A 19802-nucleotide genomic window follows, 5' to 3' on the forward strand; every position below is an offset into this window, starting at 1 on the left:
CTTTGTGGAGACATGATTGGCTGAGCTAACCACAATTTGTTTGGAGATACATCCACCATTTCTATACTACATCCCTGACAATAAACCCAACTGAAAATGAATCAAGAAAGATATAACAGTGCTCAAGGATGGCATCAGAAAACTCAAACAGATCCAGGGTAGAATAATGTTCAGTGAAGAGGGCACACCCAAGTTTTACAAAGCCAACTGGTCCCTTATACCATCCATAATAAAGTAGCCAGTATGCTAGCTAACATGGAGGCTGAATGAATTTTTCCAAGGTTGAGTGGAGCCCATGGACAATGCCTGTGGTCCTAGTAGCCAAGAAAAATGGGTCTGTGAGGATCTGTGGTGATTTTAAGGTCAATAGATCAATACTCTCTGCCCAGGATAGAGGATATCTTTGCAAACCTTTCTGAAGGAAAACACTTCAGCAAAGTGAATCTAGCTGAGGCCTACCTAACTGGTGATGGGAGAAAAATTCAATGTCGTTCTTACCATAAACTCTCACAAAGGGCTTTAGCTCTATATGAAGCTTAAGTCTGGATTAGCATCTGCACCTGCACCCTGGGAGAAAGCTAGGGACCAGGTGCTGCAAGGCTGCCCAGGTAGCTGGACATCTTTGTGATCAGTAAGGATGACAAGGAATATCTCCAAAATCTCAAGACAGTGTTAAAATAATTAGAAGATTATGTGTACAGAGCACAACACAATAAATGTGAATTCTTTAAACCAAGCATCACTTATTCTGGTCATACCATGGACATACAAGGCTTACACAAGTGTGTGGAGAAAATACAGACAGCAGTGGATGCCCAAGACCAAAGGACATATCACAGTTGTAGTCCTTTTTAGGATTTGTCAATTACTATAACAATTCTCTGTCAAAACTGGCTGTTGTGGCCACCCCTTAAACCCATTACCACAGATTGGGAAGAAATGGCAATGGACAAAGCAGTGTGAGATGGCTTTCAAAAAGATAAAAAGAAATAGTGACATCAGACACTGTACTCACACATTATGATCCACATCGTCCAGTGAAGTTTGACTTATTGTATGGGTGCAGTCATATCACAAAAGCCCATGGCCTTTGCATCATGTTCCCTTACCACCGCAGAGACAAATTACACACAGATTGGCAGAGAGACCTTGCGTCTGCTTTGGCATGTATAACGTTTTGAACAGTACTTGTATGGGAGAGTTTACCCTCGCTACTGCTCATCAACCACTGGTGTCCATTTTCAATCCACAGAAGGGTGTTCCACTAACAGCAGCAACACAAATGCAGAGATGGGGCTCTGTGTCTTGGAGGACACAATTACAAGGTCAAATTCGAGAGGTTGACTAAGCATGGAAATGCAGACAGATTGTCCTGTTTACCCTAGGAAAAGGAAATAACTGAAAATTTACAAAAGAGGATACTCCTTGATGTATTCTCCCTAACACAAATCGAAAGCTACCCTATGATGGCAGATATGATCCAAAGGGAAAGCAGAAGAGACCCCACAATGTCTTATGTCTACATAGCCAAAGTGGCTGGAATGTGCAGCAGAAACAATGGTTTCCCCATTGACAGAAGTTGCCTTACATGGGGATTCAGAGATGTTGTTCCATCCAAGCTGAGAGCTAAAGTGTTGGAGGTCGGTCACCTAGGTGTGGTTAAAAAGACATCACTGGCTGGAAGCTTTCTCTGTTGGCCTGGGATAGATCAGCAGATCGAGCAGCTTGCCAAGCACTGTTTGGTATGCTCAGAGCAGCGCTCTCCATCCCTGGGAATGGCCTGCATTGTCCTGGCAGAGGATTCACATGGATTTTGCCAGATCATTCATGGGCACAAATTTCATGATAGTAGTGGACGCAGCTACAAAGTGGCCAGAAGTATTCCCAGTAGCCTCCACCCCAGCCTCGCACACTGCTGATGTGTTGAGAAGCCTCTTTGCAAGGAATGGTGTTGCAGAACACTTTGTCAGTGACAATGGAGCACAGCTTGCGGGGGAGCAGTTTCACTCATTCCTGAAAATGAATGTAATAAGACACAGCACCAGCTACAAATGGCTTGGCGGAAAGGTTTATCCAAAGACTAAAGAAAGCACTGTGAGCAATGTCAGGAGAATACGCCACACTAACACGGAACCAGAAGCTTGCCAACTTTCTCCTTGTATGTCACAATGCAGCACACTTCACAAGTAACAACTCATGCTTTTCCTGGGTCCTTCCTTGCGTTCACGCTCGGATCTCCTCAAACCCAGTCTCAGAAGGAGTATGCAGGACAAACAGCTGAGACAAATTGAGCACTCCTCTAACAAGGAGGTTTGACGTTTCACTCGCGGACAAGCAGTCCTGGTGAGGAAATACAGAGCGTACTCAGAAAGATTAAGGACAGAACTTGACCACTCTGCTACACAATGGACATTGCATCTGAGATGACAAATGAGGAGAGCAGAGTCAATTGTCAGACAAGAAAGGTGTCCAAAGCAGTCAATACCACTTCAAATTCCTACACCCACCATGGAGGAGACTCCAGAACCTGAGATTGTCTCACAACCACATCTCACCTGCCCCAAGCAGAGTGAATCCTCTTGTCAGGAAAGATATTATTCCACAAGAGTAAGAAAGCCTCCACAGCAATTAAATCTTTTAGCCTGAATGCAACAATTTAAGAATTTACTATGCTGTGGTTTCCTTATAGTAGTTGTATTATATAGTATACTCTGTATATAGTTGACATGCATTCTATATTGAGTTAAAGTTTATAGCTAAACAGGGAGGAGTGTTGTGTATTTGAGATTTCAGTAATATTGAGGAATATTGTAAATATATTGTTTGAGTAAGCATCCGTTATTTGTTTACATAATTCATTATGGGTTATATGTAAAAATACATGAATTGCATGTGTCACAAAGCTACCACTTGATACGTGCATGTCTTGCTAAAGTAAAGAACAAACTAAGACCCATTTTCTTGGGCTCCCGTCATTCTCTTGCAATTAGTTTAATGTTTTGGAGTTACGAAACATGACAGTGGGCATGCTACGTTGGCACCAGAAGCATGGAGGCTGGTAAGGTAACGTAATGGGTGACAATTCACAACCGCCAACATTGAGCTGGGGTTCACTTCAAGAGGCAGCTCTGATGTGATGACATAATATCGTAAGGGGCTTCTAGCGTGCTTTGGTGTTCAGGTTTTGGAGTTCAATAAAATGTGTTAAGGTTTTCCTTAAACATATAATGCCTTACTTCAATTTATTTGTAAAAATCTACAGACTCTTACAGGCTGCCTGGCATTACCCTTGCTGATTTGACAAAAACAAGACATTTCACTGTATTTGTAGATTTCTGAGTCTGAAGTCTCCGTCAGTCAGAATTCACCATGGATAGTGCGTTCTAGCTATCTAGATACGCAAGCCTGGACAATATCATCAAATATGCAAGCCTGCACGTTATGGAGAACAAGCTGTTGCCCATGTAGCAATCTTCCCCTTGCCTCACCTCTGATGAACCCAAAGGAATGGCAGCGACCAATTCAGTTTAGTACCTGCAACGTCACAGGAGCTGCCACTCAGCATTGAACTCGATGTGGGACTGACTTAGGGGCTCCAGCTCTGGATTTTTCCCTCAGGGTTTACTCTCAAAGCCTTCCCCACGAGAGGGTATAGTGGCAAGGCAGTGGAGGTTCGAGGTCAGAGTTTTCCTTCTCCTAGAGGCTGACAAGCCCCATCTGCCCAAAGCGACTGGTTTTAAGGTGCCAGTAACCTGCCTTTGCCCCTTCTCCCATCAGTAGAAGTGGCTCTGCCAGGCTTTGTAGCCAAGCCACACATGAAGGCCAGGAGCTGGACTTTGTTGTCAGAGGCTATTTGAGGCACACACCATTGGGAGCGTTTAATAGGAAATGGGAGCTTGTTCTCATTACCACCCCCTGAATATAGCAACCTTAAGGAATGTACATGTTGATGTACATGTGACAAACACAGCTAATCTCTACTTTCTTTAAACATCAATGTAGATACTGAGAACGTGAAATGGAAAAAACTACAAAATGCTGCAAATACCATCAAATCAGGATGCACCTGTAGAAAGGAAAACAGTTAAATTTTCAGGTCAGAGAGCCTTCATCAGAACTTGAAGAGAAAGAAGCGAGTTTTAAGTTGCAGATTGAATGGCAGAGGGATGAATAGGACAAAGGGAATAACTCTGATGGAGTGGTACAGTTAGTAGATTAGCTGTTTCACAACCCCAACAACCTGCCTACAGTCCTGTTATCTGGAGCTACTTCACCCAGACAGACTGCATGGGTCCCTGGACGATGGAAAATGGAAGAGAAGGCCAGGAAGTCATGAATGAACAGTCCCTTCAAAATACTGAAAGGTGAAGGGGAGACATGTTGAGGGTGGCGGAATATGCCAGAGCTGATTAACTGAATACAGAAACTGGTGGGATTGAAATTGAGGATCTGGGGGTGGGTGGTGGTCTCTAACCTTGCTCTATCAAGGAGGGAAGGCAAAAGTAGAATTGCAGGAAATAGATGAGATATGGTCCAGGGGTCCAGACACTGTAGTAGAGGATTAGTTTGACTTGGGAAAGAAGGAAGGCATCTCAGAGTTACCTGTGTGTGATGCATGTCTCCTAACATATGGTGACACACAGATCCAGGAAGGAAAGGGAAGTCAGCAATGGATCCTGTGAAGTTGAGAACAGGGCAAAAGTTGGCAGCCTCACTTCTGAAACTTATCAGATTTGCAATGAGAGCAGGTAGCAGCTCCAGTACAGTCACTGAAACTCTGGATGTGTTAGGTCACTTGTAGTCATTCTAAAGGGAGACTAGCTGCTGGTAAATTAATTTTCTATAGCCTCTGGAGAAACTTTAGGAATATAAGCAGCTTTGCTTTCACCTCCTTCAAATGATTTTTAAAAATTTGCATTCAGAGAATGGGATCAAAAACACAAAAATACAAAAGTTCAAAAGCTGCCAAGGTGCCCCATGCCAAACAGTCTGAGAATGTCGCTGTGCGATTTTAAGGAAAGATCTTCTCAGCAGTTCCAGTAGCTCTAGGAGATTTGGTATATCAAAGACCGTAGAAAATTTCTGTGGAGAGTGTTCTGACTGATGACATCAGACTGGCTGGTATAGATGCTCCAATGCTTAGGATTAAAAGGGACTACGGAGAGATGTAAACTCAGCCAGCTTCATCACGGTCAAAGATTCAAAGTTCATTTATTGTCAAAGTACTTACGCAACGTACAGCCCTGAGATTTGTCTTCCCACAGACAGCCACAAAACAAAGAAACACCATGGAACCCATCCAAAGAAAACATCAAACATCCAAACGTGAAAAAAAGAATGAATCACACAAGTAGCAAATAAACAAATAACACACAGAATATTAAACATCAAACCTTGAAACAGTCTATGAATGCTCAGTTTAGATCGGCTCAGTTCAATTTAGCGCTGTGTCGTTCGTTGACTGCAGGCCACAGAGTGATCAAAATTGCACAAAACAGGAATGGAAAAAGGAGGAACCAGAAACACATATAAAATGTGCAGAGTCCTCTAAAAACAAGTCCCATCCACAAACAACGCCGATCAAGCCTTGCCCAAGACCCAAGACTCCTGCATCCTTTCCTGGCAGCAGTGAGCAAGAGGGAAAGGGAGAGGGAGACTGGTCAAACACAGGCAGGCAGTGCTGAATGCTCGCTCACCTTCCGCTCATGTTCTTGTTGATTTCAATCTTGCTCGATGCTTTAATCAGCGGGGAATAGAGTTGATCATGGGCTCATGCTCTGTCTCCAGGCTTCTTGACCTCCAGGCCACACACTCCACACCAAACCTCACCAAACTCCCTCAGAGACAGCAAAGCACCAAATCGCTCAATTGGCCCAAAAAACACACCATCAAAATGTAAGTCACGTGTTTCCCTCGCACACAGCTTAGTAGTAGAGTCACATTTGAAAGAAGAAAAAGTAACAGAAGTAGTTTTGTGAACTATCTGAAGGATGTCACTGCTGGTCACGTTGTTCACTGCTGCCAACTTACCACCATGAAATCCCCCGTCACAAGCCTCTCCACCATCAAAGATGCCTCAAGAAGGCAACACTAATCATTTAGGGCCCTCATCACCGTTGGCATATCCTTTTCTCATTATTACCAACAAGCAGGGGGTACAGGAGCCTGAAGACCCACACTCAACATTTTAGCAACAGTTTTTTTCCCCCACTGCCATCAGATTTCTGAATGGTCCATGCACACTGCCTTGCTATTCCTCATTTGCACTATTTAGTTACGTTTTTTATTGTAGCTTATAGTGTATTTTTTATTTCTTGCACTGTACTGCTACAATAAAACAACAAATTTCACGACATATGTCAGTGATAATAAACCTGATTCTGAGAGCCCACAAGATCCCTAGGCCAACCAATACCCTGGGAAGCATCTAGAATTAAATTTAATCATTTAGAGCTGTTTAGAAGAATCACTGGTAAGGCCTAAGTATGGGATTTTATCATTTTCTTTCTATAGTTTCATTTATTAGTGCCAGATCTATTGAAGCCATTGATGAAGGCTGATAGCTGAATGGGGTGTTTAAAGTTAGGGGAATGAAAGATTTAGACACACGTTCATTCAGTCTGAACCGAGACCCAAGAACAATCTGCAGGAGGAACCCAGCAGGTACTGCGGCATCTGTGAGGGGAAAAAGAATTGCTGACGCTTCGGGAAATGGACTCCAGATGCAGGCTTTTAATCTGAAACAATGACAATTCCTTTCTTCCCACAATGCTGCTCGACACGCACAGTTCCTCCAGCAGCTTCCAGACTCCAGCCCCTGCTGTCCCGTGTATTCTGTTGACTATTGTGAGAGAAAAAGGGCAATTCTGTGTGAAGTTAGAGATGCAATCAGATGCATGAGAGCTGTGGCAGGGTTTGCATAACATCACTCTCCATAAAGGCAAAATCTAATGGCTTTACTTCACTCCCCAGTGAGCTCAACAACTTTTATACACTCTGTGAAAGGGAGAATAATATTACTCCTATGCGAATCTCCACAGCATCTGGGATCCCTGTGATCTCTGTCTGGGTAGTTGATGTTAGAACATCCGTCAAGAAGGTGAACCCTTGCAAGGGTCAGACCCTGACAGTGTAACTGGCAGGGGACTGAAACCCTGCGCTGACCAACTCATTGGACTGTTCAAAGACATGGTAAGCCTCTTGCTGCTGTGGTCTGAGGCTCCCACATGCTTGTAAAGGACAGAAGTCATACTAGTGCTCATGGAGAGCGGGGTGGGCACCCTCAATGACCATCACCCAACAGTACTCACATCTGCTGTGATGAAGTGCTTGGAGAGGTTAGTCATGGCTAGAATTAACTCCTCCCCGAGCTATAATGGGCCCACTGCAATTTGCCTACCATCACAACAGGTCTACAGCAGATGCACTCTCACTGACACTCCACTCTGCGTTGGAGCACCTGGGCAACAGCAAAACTGATATGAGGCTACTGTTCATCGATTACAGACCAGCATTCAACACTGTCATCACCTCACTACTAATCCTCAAACATCAAAATCTGGGCCCCTAGGCCTCCCTCTGCAACTGAATCCTCAGCTTCTTTATTGAAAGACCATAGTCAGTGTAGATCAGTAATAACATCTCCTTCTCGCTGACAATGAACACAGGCTCACCTCAAGAACGTGTGCCTATCCCATAGCTCTACTCTCTCCAGACTCATGACTGTGTGGCCAGGCACAGCTCAACTGGCATCAGTAAATTCACAGAAAACAATCTGGTGTTAGTAGAATCTCAGATGGTGATGAGGAGGCCTATAGGAGTGAGGTAGATCAGCAGGTTGAGTGGAGACAAACTTCCACTCAACAGCAGCAAAACCAACAAACAGGAAGGGAAAGTTGAGGGAGCACATCCAGTCCTCATTGAGGGATCAGCAATGGAAAGGGTGAGCCTTTCAAGTTCCTGCATGTCAACATCTCTGATGATCTATCCTGGGCCCAACATATTGACACAATCACATGCCAGATTAGTTACTGAAAGTCCCATGTTAGGAAGTTCCTTCGTAAAGAGTTTGAGGAGATTTGATATGTCACCATAGATTCTGGTAAACTTCAATAAATGTACGAAGGAGATCATTCCGACTGGTTGCATCACAGCCTGGTATGAAGGCTCGCATGCTCAGGATTGAAACAGACTGCAGAGGGTTCTAGGATCAGTCAGTTCCACCACAGGCAAAACGTTGCCCACCACTGAGGACACCTTCAGCAGGTGATGCCTCTAGGCAGCTACATCCATCACTAAACAGCCCCACTGTCTGGGACATGTCCTCTTCCATTACTATCATCAGGGAGGTGCTACAGGAGCCTGAAGGCCACCATCAAATTTCTGAATGGTCCATGAAGACTACCTCATTATTCCTTCTATGGCACAATTTATTTTGTAATTCATTATAACTTTTTATGGCTTGCACTGTACTGCTTGCCATAAAATAAGAAATTTCATGGCATACATTGTGATAATAAACCTGATTCTGATTCTGGACCTGGACACACCCACTGATATTGGGTAGGCAGGAAATAATCCACTCTTGCCTTCTCCCTTGAAATTGTAATTGGGCAACTAGATTCCTCCCCAAATTCCTTAAATTACACTTTACTCCCAACTTTTACATTTTACCCCATACCCATCAACCCTTCCCACTTCCCAAGCAATTGGAAACTATGTTTTCCTGTGGTTAGGACCAAATCCTTAAATACAAGAAGATTTCAACAGAAAATGCTTGAAAGAATGTTTATGACAGAAAAAGAAATGTCTTGGAGAGTTGCTTTTATGAAACAGTTCTCTATTTTTTACTGGATAAAATACTCAACCGATGGTACTTTTTTCTTCCTCACCTGGGTCTCCAGTCATCCCTTGTTGCCCGGATTTGCCAGGGTCTCCACGAGGCCCAGGGGGACCAACCGGGCCATCAGGACCCAGCCCACCTGGTCTGCCTCTTTGCCCCTTGGGCCCTGTAGGCAGGCAGAGAACAGAAACATATACATATTTATCCAAGGCTTGTTGGAATATCATTAATTTGCAGGTCATTGAACTCTAAAATAACATTCAGATTTTAGCAATAAATTTGGAATTAATTACAATGATTTCATTGAATATCAGAAGGAAAAAAACTAAAAATATCTGCACAAGTATGTATGCTTGCACATGGGTTTAAAGGAGAAACAAGTCTGCAAGCTCTGATTTGAGTGTAAAAGGGTGCATGAAGATGAGAGTAAGAGCAAGCACTAATGTATACAAGTGTACAAGTGTGTGCACATGTGTCAGTGTGATAGCCCGAAAGTGTTTGTGTGTGTATTAACATTTGTGGAAAAGGCAATAGGACTTAGAAAGGGACTTCTAAAGGTAGGGTACAAATCAGAAAGAGAAGAGCAGGTTTTTTTTTACAAGCTAGAAGCTCTTCATTTAGTTCAAATGCAGATAAAATACGTGGGCAAAAATAAACTTTTAGTTGGAGCAAAGTGAAAATGGGCTGACAGCAATGTTCCATTATATCTTAAGAACCGTTAGGTGTAACACCAGTAGTTGGTATGTACTTTCAGTGGCCACTTTATTAGAAACACCTATACGCCTACTCGTTGATGCAAATATCCAACCAGCCAATCATGTAGCAGCAATTCAATGCATAAAAGCACACAGACATGATCCAGAGGTTCAGTTGTTGTTCAGATCCACCATTAGAATGGGGAAGTAATGTGATTTAAATGACTTTGACTGTGGAATAATTGTTGGTGCCAGACGGGGCGGTTTGAGTATCTCAGAAACTACTGATCTCCTGGGATTTTCACACACAACAGTCAATAGAGCAGGGGTTCCCAACATGAGGTCCACAGACCCCTTGGTCAATGGTATTGGAACATGGCATAAAGAAAGTTGGGAACCCCTGATCTAGATTTTACATTGAATAGTGTGAGAAACAAAAAAAAAATCCAGTGAGTGGCAGTTCTGTGGGCAAAAGTGCCTTGTTAATGAGAGATGTCAGAGGAAAATGGCCAGACTGATTCAAGCTGACAGGAACGTGCCACTAACTCAAATAACCATGCATTGCCACGGCAGTGCGTAGAAGAGCATCTCTGAATACACAACCTATCAAACCTTGTATTGGATGGGTTACAGCAGCAGAAGACCATGAGCACGCACTCAGAGACCACTTTGTTAAGTACAGGAGGTAGCTGATAATGTGACCACTGAGTATAGATACATTTTAATGCATTTAGGAGATCATTGGAAAAATCAACATTTGATTTCCATATGCCATTGCTCTGTTTTGAGTCACGTATCAGTGGACTGGAGAAGAACAGCAGATTTCATCCCCTGATGACTATCAGTAAACCTGATGAGGTATTACAACAATCCGGTTGTTTCATACTTACCATTACCAACTGGTTTGAATTCCAGATTTATTCTATTACTTGGCTTGAACTCCCCAGCTGCTGTGGTGGGCCTCAATCTCTGCATAAATGGCCCAGAATTCCAGCTGTTAGTCTGGTAGCACAGCCACGATGCTACCATAGTACTTCAATGCGTTCCATTCAGTTTAGACTTTATTAGAAACTGCAAGGTCAGTCGCAGGACAGCGTTTTCCTTTGAGCCAATGGGGAATCCTAGCAGATTTTCCATTTTATTTATTTATATATATTTTAATTAGCGATACAGAGCACAATAAGGCCCTTACCGCCCTTCAAGCCGCACGGCCCAGCGACCCTGAATTAACCCTAATCTGATCACGAGACAATTTACAATGGGCAACTAACCGACTCTCCATGCCCTTGGACTGTGGCAAAAAACCCCACATATTCCGTGGGTACCAAGAGGACACAGGGATTGAACTCGAATTCCTGCGCCCCGAGCATAATTGCCCCAAATGCCGCCGGCCATCTGCTCTTACACCATGCTATTTGTTCTATCATGACCCCAGACTCAGATTTCTGTCAGAGCCAGGCTCCTCTGGCAGAGTGGTGCCCAGGACTATCTCAGCATAGGTAGTCTACTGCGGTCACAGAAGAGACAATGAAACCCATACCCTGGGCTCAGAGCTCCCAACAATATCAATGTATTTGGAGAAGTTTTTTGTTTTAGAATAGTTCTGACATGCACGAACAAAAACATACTATTTGGAATGTATTTTAAAAAAACTTAAAAAGCGTTTAAAAGTATTTAATAGTTAGTTATATATTTACTGTTCTCCAGAAGCTAAGTCTCCGATTCATTTGAAAGGGATATTCGTGCTTGCATCTACTTTAACCCAGTGCCCAGCAGGCAGGCTTCCCACTCCGAGAAGGCCAACAATAGCCTTGTTTTAGATTTCCAGTAACTGCAGTTGTTTTATTTCAATTTCCTGTAACATTCTGACTGATTACATCTTCCAGTAACTCACACGTGCATGAATGTGTGCCACATGTCCCCTTCAGATAAAGCTCACAACAAAAAGCTGCCTGAGTGGCAGGCGGATGCCTTTTATTTATAGCTTCAGTCACTTGGGATGTTGATTGCAGCCACTGATAGCTTAGCCTAGCTGCTTAAGAACACTTTCTGGATGTTGGTTCAAACAACAGCACGTCTCACCAACACACACGCAGCAGCCATCTTAGTACGTACAGGACGTACCTAATGAAGTGGCCACTGCATGTATTTCTGCATGCTCGTGGTCTCCTGCTGCTATAGCCCATCCACTTCAAGGTTCGACATGTTGTGCATTCAGAGATGCTCTTCTGCACACCAGAGTTGTAATAGTGTCACCTTCCTGTCAACTCAAAGCAGTTAGGCAGTTCTCCACTGACATTTTTGCCCATGGAACTGCCTCTCACAGTTTGCTTTTTTTTAATTTTTCCACCCTGTCTGGGTGGTTTTTGTCTCATTCCACAGTCAAACAAACAGTCTATCGTCCAAATCACTTAGATCACATTTCTTCCACATTCCGATATTTGGTCTGAACAACAATTGAACCTCTTGACCATGTCTGCATGCCTTTATCCATTGAGTTGCTGCCATATGATTGGCTGATTAGGTATTTGCACTAATGAGCAGATGTAGTATTGTACGTAAAAAAGTGGCCCTGAGTGTATTTTTCATGGAGTCCCATATGCACTGAAGAAACTTTCTGAGGGAACGCTACATCATCACAGCTGCTGTATTTTGCCTGAACTATTACCTAGAGGTTCTCTCAGGGGACATGATATGTTGAAGTTGTACAAGATGTTGGTGCGGCCTAATGTGGAGAATTGTGTGCAGCTTTGGTCATCTACCTACAGGGAAGATGTAAATGAAGTTGAAAGAGTCCAGAGAAAATTTATAAGGATTCTACCTGAGTTATAAGGAAAGACTGAGTAGGTTAGGATTTTATTCTTTGGAATGTAGAAGATTGAGAGGATATTTGTTAGAGGTATACACAATTACGAGGGGTATAGATAGGGTAGATGCAAGCAGTCTTTTTCCACTGAGGTTGGGTGGGACTACAACCAGAGGTGAAAAATTTGAGAGGAACATGAGGGGAAGCTTCTTCACTCCGAGGGTTGTGAGAGTGTGGAACAAGCTGCCAGCACAAGTGGTGGATGCAAGCTTGATTTCAATGTTTAAGAGAAGTTTAGATCGGTACCTAGATGGGAAAGGTATGGAAGGTTATGGTCCCGGTGCAGTTTGGTAGGAGTAGGTAGTTTCAATGGTTCAGCACGGACTAGATGGGCCTGTTTCTCTGCTGTACTTTTCTGACTTTATGAGCCTATGAAGACTCTGGAATTTTTTGAACAAGCAGGAGTGTTCCCTGGGGTTTCTTTGCCAATTATTTAATCTTCTTCTTCCAATCCCATCCCATCCCAACATGAGAAACAGTTTGTTTGCTCATTATTTTATTGCTATTTTGTGAAACCTTGCTGCACAATCATGGCATCTCCCATACTGTTGACCATGCTTCTAAAACAGTAAATTGGTTTGCTAATTCTTTATGACATCTTACGGTGATGAAAAATGCTTTACAAGTACAGATCTTCCCTCATAATCAGCTTTCCAAATGCTGATTATGCAGTTTGTGCCCACACCCAAAAACAAAGATGAAAACAAGGACCTTCTAAACCTAAAGTCCCAGTAAGTTACTGATTAATATAGTGGAATATATAAAATTGCAGTATTGTTACAGCAAGGAAAGAAGCCATTTGATGCAGAAAGTGTTTTCTATGAAGCATTCTTTTAAAAATGGGGCTATACTATAAATGAGTAAAACATGGAAAGTCAAAACAAAGCGAAGTGACATGTAATAATGTATTGTCACCCATATATTGTTCTATTAACTCTGCTTGGTTGCCTGTTCTGAGCTACTCCATTTGAAATGACTCAGATCTTTTTAAGAGAGTCACCTGCCATCCTTCTTGGAATTCAACAGGCCCCCATCACCAACATCCACAACAGCATGCTAAGTCACCCAAGGTCTTCTGCAACCAGGCATTAATTTCGAGCACTTTAACCCCAGCGACATTTGTGACGCCAAAAGGAAGAGGTCATGCCATGGGACAGATACAGGGCAGTAAATCTCTGTCTTTAATCTCCTAACCAGATTAATGAATGTCATTTCTAAATCACATCCACACAAATGCAGGTAGCTCTGATAATACAAATGGAAATTAAAGCCCTCTCTAATTATGTGACTGTGGCCATCAGGAACGGACAATGGAACATCTAACTCATGAACAATCCATACAGATGGAAACCACAGGAGCAGGTATCTGGTTTCAACATTCAAGAATAAACTTGAATTGTTGAATTGCACCAGACAACCACATGGCAGAGGGAGAGAGAAACTTCCATTGCTTCCTTCATTGGTTATGAGTAACCCTGGCCTAATTCGTATTAAGAGTTATCCAATCATTATAGAATGTACACACCAAACAGAACCTACCTGGCTGGCCACGAGGGCCGGGCAGGCCATCTGACCCCGGATTGCCTGGCAAGCCAGGTGGCCCCAGTGGACCAGGATCTCCTATGTAATCGGCTATGTTCACAACGTCGTTAAGAAATGCGGAACCAGGAGGGCCTGCAGTTCAATCAACAAACATGGTGCTTACAGACCAGGCCATCAAAGACACCCAAAAATAATGCAACTTTTGTACAGACATAAGAATCAAAATTCTGAAAAGTCAGAGCAGCGAAGCTTAGAATCACTTAAGAAACCATTCAGCTAAAAGTTCCATGCAACTAGCTATGATAGAACAGGTGGTAATGTTAACACAAGCTGCCCGCCAGGAAGTGAAGAGGATCAGATGGATTTCTCCACTCCACTCTGTTTTCTACTGGTGAGAAATACTGGTAAAAAATAACATTCCATTTTAACGCTGGAGATTAGCTTAAAATTCTCTGACCAACTCTTGCACACCAAAAACCACAATGTATGCAACAAGCACAGATGCTGCTAAAAATACTCAGCAAATCAAACAGCAGCAATGATGGGAGGAACAGACACTGAAATATTAAAGTGTCAGATCTGCTCCCCCCTCCCCACTGCCCGACTTCGCCAAGTAGTTCCACCATTTGCAATCCTTATTTCCAATTTCTAACTTTCAGTCAGTTTGTTCAAGAGAACCAGGTTCAAAACTTTTCCAAACACTGACCAGGCACAACGAGTAAAAGCTCACAGAATCAACTGCACAGAGGGAGAAGGTGCCACTTTCAGTAAACATCAGTTACACTGCTTCTTGGCTATTCACATTGCTTGCCTTCATCTGTTACAACAAACCCTTCTTCCTGGCTATCAATCAGCTGCCTGCCTCTGGCAACTATCTTAGGCTGAGCCAAACCGTCCTATCGGCATTCAGACTACGTATCCACTCTACCACCTGCTTCCCCCTAATACTACCTACCTGCAACTTTGTCTTGGCTCATATACCACTGAGGCCTTTAAGTTCTCAAGAGTTAAGCATTCCATTGCTCTTCTGAGAAACGCATACAATGAACCTGAATCTGAATGTCCAGCTCACCATTTACCTTCTGCTGCCTTTTATGTCATAATAACTCGATTTAAAACACCCATCCTTAGTTTCAAACGCCTCTGTGGTCTTACTTCTTCCTACCATACAACCACCACCAGCTTCAGAATCCTCATATCTCCATTTTTTCCCTTTTATGTGCCCTCATTTTAATAGCTGCACCAAGTCCTTAGCTGTGTCCAGTCTACAAGTTTTGGGATTCCTTTCTGAACTTCTCCTCCTCCTCAAGACACCCCGAGTCACTCTGTGATTCAATGAGAACTTCTGTTTGATTACATTCCTGAGCGACAGCTTGCCGTGCTAAAGGAGTGGAAAAACGACAGGTTGTTATAAAATCGCTGATCGCAGCTCACCTGGATCACCTGCAGAGGTCACCAAATCCAGCACCAACAGGAAGCCCAGCATGAAAATCAAAAGAAAGATAAAATTAATGCAAATACTCTTTAGAAACTGGACCAACTATCCCTGCTTTGTACATTATTCAGGTGGGCCAGACACAGTCTGCCCAGCTAGAATTGTTACCTCCAATCTCATGAGCACCAGATCCTGATATGGATGGCCAATCACATGGGCCAAAGCATTTGAATCCCCAAGATCTGATCAGCACCCGAGGCCCCACTCCTCTTCTTCAGCACTATGCTGCTGGAAGTCAGTTTACTACACGTCAATTCTTTGCATACATCCAGTGCAAGAGGCCGCCACGGTAGCAGTTAGCACAACAATATTATAGCTTGGGTTGTCAGAGTTTGGAGTTCAATTCCAATATCCTCTGTAAGAAAGGTTATGCGTTCTTCCCATGTGCGTATGGGTTTCCTCTGGGTGCCCTGATTTCCTCCCACAGTCCAAAGACGTACCGAATTGGTCAATGTGAATTGTCCTGTGATTAGGCTCGGGTTAAATCGCTGGTTTGCAGGGCAGTGTGGTGTGGTGTGGTGTGGTGGGCCTTTCCACACTGTATCTCTAAATAAAAGAACTAGAGAGAAGCTAAGACCACTCAAGGATAAAGAGGGGAATATTTGCTTGGATCTGGCGGATGTGGGCGAGGTCCTAAATGAGTACTTTACAGCAGTATTTACCAAGGAGAGTAACATGGAGGATAGGGAGATCAGTGCAAAGTGTATTTACATGATAGGACATTTTGAGATAAAGGTGGAGGTTGTTTTAGGTCTCTTAAAGAGCAGTAAGGTCACAGTCTATCCTTCAAACACCACTACCAAATACCCACATCTTGATGCTGGTCTATATTCTCAAACTGCACTCCTTCCAGTGTCAAACTAGTTTTGCCAATCCTGTTTCCAACACAGCTGCTTGTTCCCCTTTGCTCAGTACTGCTGCCTCTCCCATCCTGATCCCAACACGCACCCCCCTTTCCACCCTTTCCTGATGCGGCCTTCAATCCCATCTCTCCCAGTCCACAGCCTTTTGATATTATTTCTGGCCTTCTCTCTTCCTAACCCTTCTACCTGGTGTCTGAAGTCACCACCTTCCACCATCAGCATTCAATGACTGATATTTCCCGAGAAGGTCTGTAGGAGAAGCACACTGAGTGGCTCAATGGCAAATTAAGTAATGTCCCATGGCTGTTTTCCTTTCTGACCAGCAGAATGGATTCTGATGCAGTGGAAGAGGAACCATTCTGTTCACCGTCACACCATGTCAATGTTATCCCAGCATGCACCACAGTTTCCAGGCCACTGGGAACAGGGAAAGGGGTCTCAGCAAGAATGATACTGGAGCAGTCTGGGGGAGAATTCACACCACGTCCAGGGAAGCATGAATATTTACACACCCCTGTGATATTTCATGCTTTCTCAATTCAATAATGAATGTATTAGAAACATAGAAAACCTACAGCACAATGCAGGCCCTTTGGCCCACAAAGCTGTGCCAAACATGTCCTTACCTTAGAACTACCTAGGCTTTACCCATAGCCCATTATTTTTCTAAGCTTCATGTAACCATCCAGGAGTCTCTTAAAAGACCCTATTATATCTGTCTCCACCACTGCCACTGGTAGCCTATTCCATACACTCAACACTCTCTGCATAAAAAACTTACCCCTGACATCTCCTCTGTTCCTACTTCCAAGTACCTTAAAACTATGCCCTCTCATGCTAGCCATTTCAGCCCTGGAGAAAAACCTCTGACTATCCACACGATCAATGCCTCTCATTATCTTGTACACCTCTATCAGGTCACATCTCATCCTCTGTCACTCCAAGGAGAAAAGGCCGAGTTCACTCAACCTATTCTCATAAGACATGCTCCCCAATCCAGGCAACATCCTTGTAAATCTCCACTGCACCCTTTCTATGGTTTCCATGTCCATGTAGTGAGGTGACCAGAACTGAGCCCAGTACTCCAAGTGGATCTGACCTACATAGTTGCAACATTACCTCTCAGCTCTTAAACTCAATCCCATGATTGATGAAGGCCAATGCACTGTACGCCTTCTCAACCACAGAGCCAACTTGCATAGCAGCTTTGAGTGTCCTGGACCCCAAGCTCCCTCTGATCCTCCATGCTGCCAAGTGTCTTACTATTAATGCTATATGCTGCCATCATTTTTGACCTACCAAAATGAACCACTTCACACTCATCCTGGTTGAACTCCATCTGCCACTTCTCAGCCCAGTTTTGCATCCCATCAATGTCCTGTTGTAACCTCTGATAGCCCTCCACACTATCCACGACACCCCCAACCTTTGCATTATCAGCAAATTTACTAAACCATTCCTCCACTTCTTCATCCAGGTCATTTATAAAAATCACAAAGAGAAGGGGTTCCAGAACAGATCCCTGAGGCACTCCACTGGTGACCAACCTCCATGCAGAATATGATCTATCTACAACCACTCTTTGCCTTCTGTGGGCAAGCCAATTCTGGATCCACAAAGCAATGTCCCCTTGGATCCCATGCCTCCTTACTTTCGCAATAAGCCTTGCATGGGGTACCTTATCAAATGCCTTGCTAAAATCCATATACACTACATCTATGGCTGTACCCTCATTGATGTGTTTAGTCATACCCTCAAAAAACTCAATCAGGCTCGTAAGGCACGACCTGCCCTTGACAAACCCATGCTGACTATTCCTAATCATATTATGCCTCTCCAAATGTTCATAAATCCTGCCTCTCAGGATCTTCTCCATCAACTTACTAACCACTGAAGTAAGACTCATGGGCCTATAATTTCCTGGGCTATCTCCGTTTCTTGAATAAGAGAACAGCATCTGCAACCCTTCAATCCTCTGGAACCTCTCCCATCCTTATTGATGATATAAAGATCATTGCAGAGGCTCAGCAATCTCCTCCTTCGCTTTCCACAGTACCTGGGGTACATTCAGTCCGGTCCCGGCGACTTATCCAACTTGATGCTTTCCGAAAGCTCCAGCACACCCTCTTCCTTAATATCTACATGCTCAAGCTTTTCACTCGACTACGTCATTTCTACAATCGCCAAGATATTTTTCCATAGTGAATAATGAAGCAAAGTACTCATTAAGTACCTCTGCTATTTCCTCCATTCCCATACACACTTTCCCACTGTCACAGTATTCTGCGATGTGTCTGTTGTTTTTACTGATATATTATTTCCTTCAATTGACACCTTGGCTGGAGTATAGGAAAATGAGGAGAAATTTGATGGAGGCATACAAAATTATGAGGGTTAATGCAAGTGGGCTTTTTTTCCACTGAGGTTGGGTGAGAGTAGAACTAAGGGTCATGGGTTAAGGGTGAAAGATGTGATATTTAAGGGGAAGCATGAGGGTGACTCAGAGGGTGTTAAGAGTGTGGAATGAGCTGCCAGCAGAATGGTTGATGTGAGTTTGATTTTGACATTTAAAAGATGTTTGAATAGGTACATGGATGGAAGGGTTATGTTCCAGGTGCAGGTTGATGGGACTAAGCAGAATAACAGCTCAAGCATGGATTAGATAGGCTAAAGGACCTATTTCAGTGCTGTAGTGCTCTATTAATTTAAGTTCAGAAAGTGATTGAAAAGTTCCTTACCTGGAAGCCCCTTGAGACCTGGTGCACCTCGTTCTCCTTGGTCACCCGGCAATCCTGGAGGTCCGTCAAGCCCATGGTAGCCTGCATACCCCTGCTCTCCCTTTTCACCTGAGCAATAAACAGAGATCATGACTGGTATCTGAATCACAAAATACAGAATAAAGAGCAGTCACCCTCATTTTCTGAAACAACTCCAATTAAGGGGGTGCAGTAATATGAATGGAGCAACCCCAAGTTAAGATTTAGGATTGAGTCTGTCTTCAGATGCAGTTGGATGCATTGCTTTTGGCAAAGTGTGTAGAAAGAGTTTGGCTCTGGTGACAGCCAGCTGCTAGTGAGAACTCAGCTTGAACACTGGCAGAAGAAAATGCAGAGAACCCTTGCAATGTGGTTTGGTGAACTATCTCAATTGTCATAAATTCTTATTCTCTCTGTAAAAAGAGAAGATTACTTAAAGGAAAGGGTATGATTGTGTTGAATAAATAATGGTACAGACATTAAGAGTATTTTAAATACATGGTGGTGAAAGCAAGAATGTATGAGTGGCTCAAGAGGACATTTAGCTTTTATAGAGAGGTCTGAAAGTAGAGAGCTACACACACAGAATGCTGGAGGAACTTAGCAGGCCAGGCACCATCTAGGAAAAGAGTACAGTCGACATTTTAGTGTGCATGTAAACCCTTGTGTGTCGGGGCACCGTCATGACAAGCTTTTGGTATGCTCATCGTATGGCGTGTTTTGGTGGACCCCATCCCACTGCA

The 19802-nt window shown here is 43.5% G+C and overlaps 1 protein-coding gene across 1 annotated transcript in view; it reads right to left on the reverse strand.

The window, feature by feature from the left end:
* Nucleotides 1-19802, reverse strand: part of LOC140724601 (uncharacterized) — a 284720-nt gene that overhangs the window by 15144 nt on the left and 249774 nt on the right. Inside the window, exons 44-46 of the mRNA XM_073039025.1 lie at nt 19042-19180; nt 13943-14077; nt 8892-9008 (exon numbers count right to left, since the gene is read on the reverse strand). Coding sequence (XP_072895126.1) covers nt 8892-9008; nt 13943-14077; nt 19042-19180 — 391 coding nt within the window. The remainder of the gene's footprint in view (nt 1-8891; nt 9009-13942; nt 14078-19041; nt 19181-19802) is intronic.

Source organism: Hemitrygon akajei, chromosome 3, assembly GCF_048418815.1.
Source record: "Hemitrygon akajei chromosome 3, sHemAka1.3, whole genome shotgun sequence".
Classification (NCBI taxonomy): domain Eukaryota; kingdom Metazoa; phylum Chordata; class Chondrichthyes; order Myliobatiformes; family Dasyatidae; genus Hemitrygon; species Hemitrygon akajei.